This window comes from Chrysochloris asiatica, unplaced genomic scaffold (assembly GCF_000296735.1).
Source record: "Chrysochloris asiatica unplaced genomic scaffold, ChrAsi1.0 scaffold00110, whole genome shotgun sequence".
Classification (NCBI taxonomy): Eukaryota; Metazoa; Chordata; class Mammalia; order Afrosoricida; family Chrysochloridae; genus Chrysochloris; species Chrysochloris asiatica.
In genome coordinates, this window is record NW_006408628.1 from 8,590,625 (window position 1) to 8,597,592 (window position 6,968).

Genomic DNA, 6,968 nt, shown 5'->3' on the forward strand with positions numbered 1-6,968 from the left:
AATCGTTGGAGAAGGATGTCATGCTGGGTAAGGTGGAGGGTCAAAGAAAAAGAGGAAGACCTCTAACGAGATGGATTGGCTAGGTGGCATCATTGATGGACTCGGGGGTGGCAGCGGTAGTGAGGTTGGCCCAGGATCGGACATTGTTTCGTTCTGCTGTGTATGGGGTCGCTATGAGTCGGTTCCGACTCTACGGCACCTGACAACAACAACAACAATAACAAAGTATAATGACTAAGTGTATGGAGTCCTGGTATGGTGCTGCAGGATAATGCACTGGACCAAAAAGACAGTTTGAACCACAAGGTCGACAATTCAAATTCCCCAGCCGCTCCTTGGAAACCCTATACAGGGTCACTATGAGTTGTAACTGACTTGAAGACACTCAATAACAAACAACAGCAATGACTAAGTATAAACAATAGTTTTTCATACCTGTTTTCTAATAACCCTGATCTAAGAGGTGTTGACGTAGATGTCAAAGAAGGAATCGTCCGTGTGACAGGAATTCCACTTCCTGCTGTAGTCTTCATAGATCCTCTACTTGGGTTACCAAGAACTTTTCGAAATGGAACTTCATCTTTAATTTCCAAAGTTCCCCTTTTTGAAGAGGCCTGTAAGAATAAAGTTTAAGACAACTAAATCTTCTGATTAATTAGAACACTTTTAGACCAATGATGCACACATGAGGAGCTTTAAAAAGCGACCCACAACTGGGAACCTATCTCCAGAAATTGTGGCCTTATTGATCTGAGGTGGGGCCTACACATCAGTATTCTTTTGAAGCACTCCAAGAGATTCTAATGTACAGAGCGAAAAACAGATTTGACACTTATTTTTCCTATAGTAATCTTGTAAATTTCACACCACACCTGGAGACAGAAAACAAGAACCCTAGTTTTAATTACATAAAAACAAAAACAAACAAACAAAAAAAGAATACATGATTCTAGTAATATACATGAGATCCTTGGGCAAAAATAAATCTAATTATGAATATGATAAAGTGACACTGAAATGAGAAAAAGAAGCAATAAGGATATTCAGCTGCCACAGCTTAAAATGCCAAGTCACATATAACTTATATGACTCTTGAGGGTTCCAGGTTAGAGGAATGGAACAATTATACATGACACTAGACAGTAGGACGATGAAGTAGTGTCCGTGCACAGAAACCCAAGAATCTATTCCAAGTACTTATCAAGAGCATGCATAGAGACTACAGCAATTTAAACCAACTAGTTGAGAAATAGAACAACATTTTGTCAAGTTTTACAACTCTACTTTAAGAGAATGGATGATATGATCAGTTAACTTTCTTTCTACTAAATTACAATCTCTCAAAAGGAAAAAAAGAGATCTATAAGGTCATATGGATAAATGGTTTAAACATTTTTGAACAGGTCATATTATTTCCCAAGTTAAAAAATCCCACTTCAGTTTGGGTGCTAGGGAAGGGACCAATATACAAGAACGGGGAGGGGAATGGAAGAACAAAGCAGATGGGAGAACAATTAGGCAGGTTTGCATGGGCTAAGCAGGACAGAGGTAAAGAATGATGTATGTACAACCTTGGAACAACAGGGCTCTGGGATACAGGGATTAAGACATGGCTGGAATGGGGAAAAGGGGGTTAATAATGTTAAGATGCTTGGCTATCTTTTGAATCTTGGTTTCCCTTGCATACTATTATAAAATAGACACTGGAGGGGGAAATAAAGGAATAGCCAGAAATATCACCACAGAAAGCTTGTAAGTCCTTCTTCTGCCTATAAATGATTGTTGTTAAGTGCCATCGAGTCCATCCTGACCCATAGCAACCCTGTATAGGGTTTCCAAGGAGCAACTGGTGAGCTTGAACCATCGACCTTGCAGTTCAAATGGTTTTGCAGTCTGGCGCATTAACCCACAGTACCACACACCAGGACTGGAATACCTAAAATGGGGCTACAACATGCCCAGTGGAAGAGGCTTCTTGCGGAGCCTCTGCATTACGTAAGACTATACGTGGAATCCTGAACAGCATCCAGAATCTTCTGAGGTGGGAAATTTCCACATTAAAGGACAGGCAGACCAGCCTGGAGTGGCTAGAACAGAAGATACTTCTTAAAAGACAGACAGACAGGAAAAATACAAAACAATACATGCAGACCGTCTGAATACTACAAAAACAAGCAAGTGGTTGGCTCCCCTCAGAGCAAACCCAGTTCCTAGACTAAGACTCAATGGGAATACATGCTCTGATTGGTGACCACATTTGTCACCAATAAGGGGAAGTCAGGGAAAAACAGCAATGAAGCTGCGAGCTAAGCCATATGACGGTTAATGGACTCCTGTGAACCCGGCCGGAAGACCTAATTGGCCAGCAGTGTGGCAAGACCTGGGGACTCCTGGGCCCAGAGTCAGTGAGGACTAGAATGGAGAGTGAAGCATCCAGTGGATAAGAAGAGAGGGCATATGCACAAGAACACCCACACTTGCAGATAATACCCACTTGACCTGGCTTCAATGACTGATGATCAGAGCTCAACCAGAAGAAGAAAGAGGAAAAAAAGAATAATCTGATACAATGTGATGAACTTCACCTATACCTATGGAAGCAGTAGCTCAAAAGAGGGAACAAATCTTCACAGCGAGGATCATTCCCACCCCTCCACACACAGAGAGACAGGGATGGGCAACTTGGACACTGGCTACCCAGAATTGGGGGGGGGAGGGGGGGAGTGGGCTACAGAGGCAAGAAGTGACTGGCTTATAAGCTTTCAAGAGGGAACCTAGACCCAGAGGGCGTGGAGGAAGGTAGAATCTCCAATGTGTAGTATCAAATCTATCTAGGCGGGGCTGATGAGATGAAATGCAGATAGGTTTCTCATGATCTAATAGTGAATAATTGTTATCAGGACTGACTGTGAGGGTTGGAAATGTAAAGGTAGACGTTTTGTAGCAAGGAGGGGGGTGATTAACTTTGCAGTCTAGGAGCAGAGGTCCCTAGGACCATTAAGGGAGAAGAGCGGGGAGCGGGACCCTACCCAGAGAAGCAGTGACGCCACAGATGGAGGCAGAGACAATGACATGGAGAGATGGAGCAGCTGGGGACTTTAGAGCCAGAGAGGGAGTGGGGCTGTGTGCTGACAACGTGGGGGGAGAGGGGAGGTTGGCTTGTAGGGTATACCCTTTGGTTGGTTGATGATTCATAGAGGGGATTGTAACCATGACAATGAAATGATACACGATAGGATGAATGTAAAACAATGTTCTCCCATGTAAACTATCACACAATTCACAATAAAACATTAAAGAAAAAAAAAAAAAAAAAGAGAGAGAGATGGGGATAAGATTCTTATGATTCAATAGTGAATAACTGTTATTTATCATAGCTAACTGCGGCTGTCTTAATTGTAAAAGTAGAAGTTTTGTAACAAAAAACGGGGGAGTAGTTAATCTTACAGTCCAGAAACAGAGGACCCTAGGACCGTCAAGGGAGAAGAGCACAAGTGGAATGCGGGACCTTCTCCAGAGAACCAGAGACAGAGACAGAGATGGGGACATGGAGACAGGGAGCAGCTGAGGACTCTAAGATTCATGGAAAGAGACGGACTGAGAGTTGATGGCCAGGAGGCAGACTTGCAGAATGTGCCCCTTGGTAGTGTAAATTACTATATATGCCATAGTGTTTTAAAAAAAAAAGAGCTAAAGTGAATAGAGAGAAATACTGTTATAATCATTGTAATGAAACAAAGTATATGATTTGTTGAATGTAAAGCTGATGATCTGCCTTGTAAATAAATGTTCACTCAATTCACAATAAAAACTTTAAAAACAAAAAAAAAAATCCCACTTCTTACTTTCTTGTCCCTTAAAAGCATTCTCCCACTATTTCTTTATGAAAATATAAATTGGTATTTCTATTCTTCTTTGTTATCCAAATGCACTGGATAGCAAACCACAATGCTGGCGGTTCGAGTCTACCAGTTGCTCCAAGGGAGAAAGATGAGGCTTTCTGCTCCTGCAAAGATTTACAGCCTCAGAAAAAGGGTCACTATGAGTTGGAACTGACTCAACAGCACATAAAAAAAAAATGTAAAACATATACAAAATTTGGAATCTTTTTCAAATTTTTTTGATTACAACCCTACAGTCACCACAAATGGTGCTGTGGAGTAGGTGTTTACAGTTTACAGCTGAGCTGCTAACTGAAAGATCAGTGGTTCAAACCCAGCAGTCACTCTGTGGTACAATCAACTCAATGGCAGTAGGTTTGGTTTGGTTTGGTTTATCCTGAGCATGGTGATTTTACAGGTGAATACATATGACAAAGCTAATTAAAATATATACTATTTAAGTAGTTCTGTTAGCGTAGTGGTTACAAGTTGGGCTGCTAACCTCAAGGTCAGCTGTTTGAAACTACCAGCTGTTCCACAGCAGAATGAGGCTTTCTGTCCCTGTAAAGATTGATGACCTCGTAAACCCTATGAAGGGTTGCTATAAGTCTGAACTGACTCCACAGTACACCACCCCCACCACCACGTACAATTTATGTCATGTCAATTATACCTCAATAAACCCTTTCTCCAACCTATAAAATGAATCTAACTAAACAAAATCTTATTTACTGTTTTGTCCACTAAATGGACTAAGTAATCCTTTCTGCATGGCCAAACAGATGGAGAGCCTCAAACTCTCTCTTAAAGTTTCTTATTGCTTATGAATTTCTATGAAGTGTGATGAAAACATCTGGAAATAGATAATGGTGATGGTTGTACAACATGGTGACTACAATTTATGTCAATGAATAGTACATAGGAGCCCTGGTGATGCAGTGGTAAAGCACTCATCTGCTAACCAAAACATCAGTGGTTTTAATCCACCAGTGACTCCTTAACGAGAAGTGACAGTCTGCTTTAGCAGAGCTTTACAGCCTTAGAAAAGCTATGGGGCAGTTCTAATCTGCCCTAGAGGGTTACTATGAGTTGGAATCAACTCTACACAACAGGGTTTTTAATGGCAGATATAATAATCATTGAAACAGTAAGTGTTTTGTCACAAACATATACCCACAATAAAAATTAAGAATAAATAAAATGAAAAATGGTAAAATAAAAAAGCAGAAAAACCAAAACCATTTTAACAGATTTAGTGGTATGGTTTCCCTTTGCTAAACAAATCAAAAGAGTCATAAGACTGCTAAGTTACAATAATACTAGTACAAAAATCCAGAACACAAGTAGATATATGCACACTGATGTTCATCAAAGCACTAGTCACAATAGCAAAAAGATGGAGACAGTCTAAATGTCCATCAAAGGAAGCATGAATACACAAACTTTGGAACATACAAACAATGGAATACTATGCAACATTAAAGAAAACAATTCATCTGTGAAATACCTCATAAGATGGATGAACCTGGAGGATATTATGCACACAGAAGGACAAATATTATGTAAGACCACTATTGCAAATACTCAAGGAAAGGTATTTAAACTAAAAGTCACATGCTTTGATGGTTACCAGGGGTGAGAATAATTCACACAGGCTAGAGAGTAGAAACATGTTAACTCAGGTGACAGGGAGGGAAATATACAAAAGAGAAGTTGACAGAATGATGAAGACAGGTGAAGACACAGGGAGCGATGCAAGGACTAAAGAGGATAAGGTGAACAGTGATTTACACACAACTTTGGAACAAGTATTTTGAGGGTAGATACATGGACAGAGACACAGGCTGAATAGGTATGAATAGAATAGATAATATGAGTCTAAAAGAAGGTATTTACCTTTCCTGTAACTCAACTAGGAATGTAGTAGAGTATACAATGGGAAAAATGAAAACTTTTTAGATATTTATCAAGCATCTTAAGGCAATGAGTTGCTGGGCCTGGGGGCTCAGGACCATAATCTCAGGGGACACCATGATTAAGTGGCATAACATAGTCCACAAAGACAATGTTCTACATTGGTGAGTAGTGTCCAGGATCTTAAAAGCTCATGAGCAGACATCTAGGTGCAGATATTTATGAGTTCATGTTCAGAAGAAAGAAAAATGATGAGAAATGAAGAGGCTTGAAATCATTTAGATTCCAAATGAAACATGTGAACATCTGTTTCTACAAACTGAGACCAGAAGAACTAGATGGTTCTCAGCTATTACTATTACCTGCTCTGAAAGGGATCACATTAGAAAGAGCCAGATAGAGTGGGAAGAAGTGTGGTTTCAAAACTCAAAATTATGACTTACTGGTCAGAAAGAGACTAGAGAATCCCCAAGAATATGGGGTCCCTGACCAACTTTCGAGTCTAGAAAGGAACTCGCCCTCTTGGCTCAATTTCAGCCAGCTGGTAAACAGGAATATAGCAGAGACAAAACTAGTTAAGCATGCTCTCAGTGAATGGTCAATCATTTAAGATCAAAAGCGCACCATTTACCTTATGACAAAGTTGAGAAGATACGGGAAGGAGGGTGGAATAGAAATAGGAACCACAGGGAGGAAGCAGGATAAATACTGTTGGATGAAGGGGATTGCACTCATTGAGATGAAACAAAATTTAAGATTTGTTGAATAGAAAACTAATCAATAAACCTTCATTTAATTCACAAAAATTTTATAAAAAAATATTGTGTACAGCAAGTCTTACAGCAATCTGAATGTTTGTAAAAGAAAAACTATTTGAAAAACAAATAGAAGCCATCAGCAAAACAATTTGGTATTATATAGTGGGGAGGCAAAGTTCATAATGTAGAAAAGATTCAAAGGGCTTCACAGAGATAACAGCAGCAACCATTCAGAGTTTTTATAGTACAATTAGCTACATGTTTTCCATGTATTAGCTCATAGCAATCATAGAAATATTCTTGCTATCTTAATTTTACAGATGAGTACTGAAGTTTAGAATATTTAAGGAACTTCCTTGATGACCCAGCTAGTAAGGGGCAGCACCAAGGCTCAAAGACAATCTAATTCCAAAGC

General features: G+C 39.8%; 1 protein-coding gene across 1 annotated transcript in view; it reads right to left on the reverse strand.

Annotated features, from left to right (window-relative positions):
• The window catches only part of USP37 (ubiquitin specific peptidase 37), a 69,316-nt gene that overhangs the window by 50,696 nt on the left and 11,652 nt on the right, over window positions 1–6,968 (reverse strand). The window contains exons 3-4 of the mRNA XM_006867863.1: window positions 6,158–6,162; window positions 436–614 (exon numbers count right to left, since the gene is read on the reverse strand). Coding sequence (XP_006867925.1) covers window positions 436–614; window positions 6,158–6,162 — 184 coding nt within the window. The remainder of the gene's footprint in view (window positions 1–435; window positions 615–6,157; window positions 6,163–6,968) is intronic.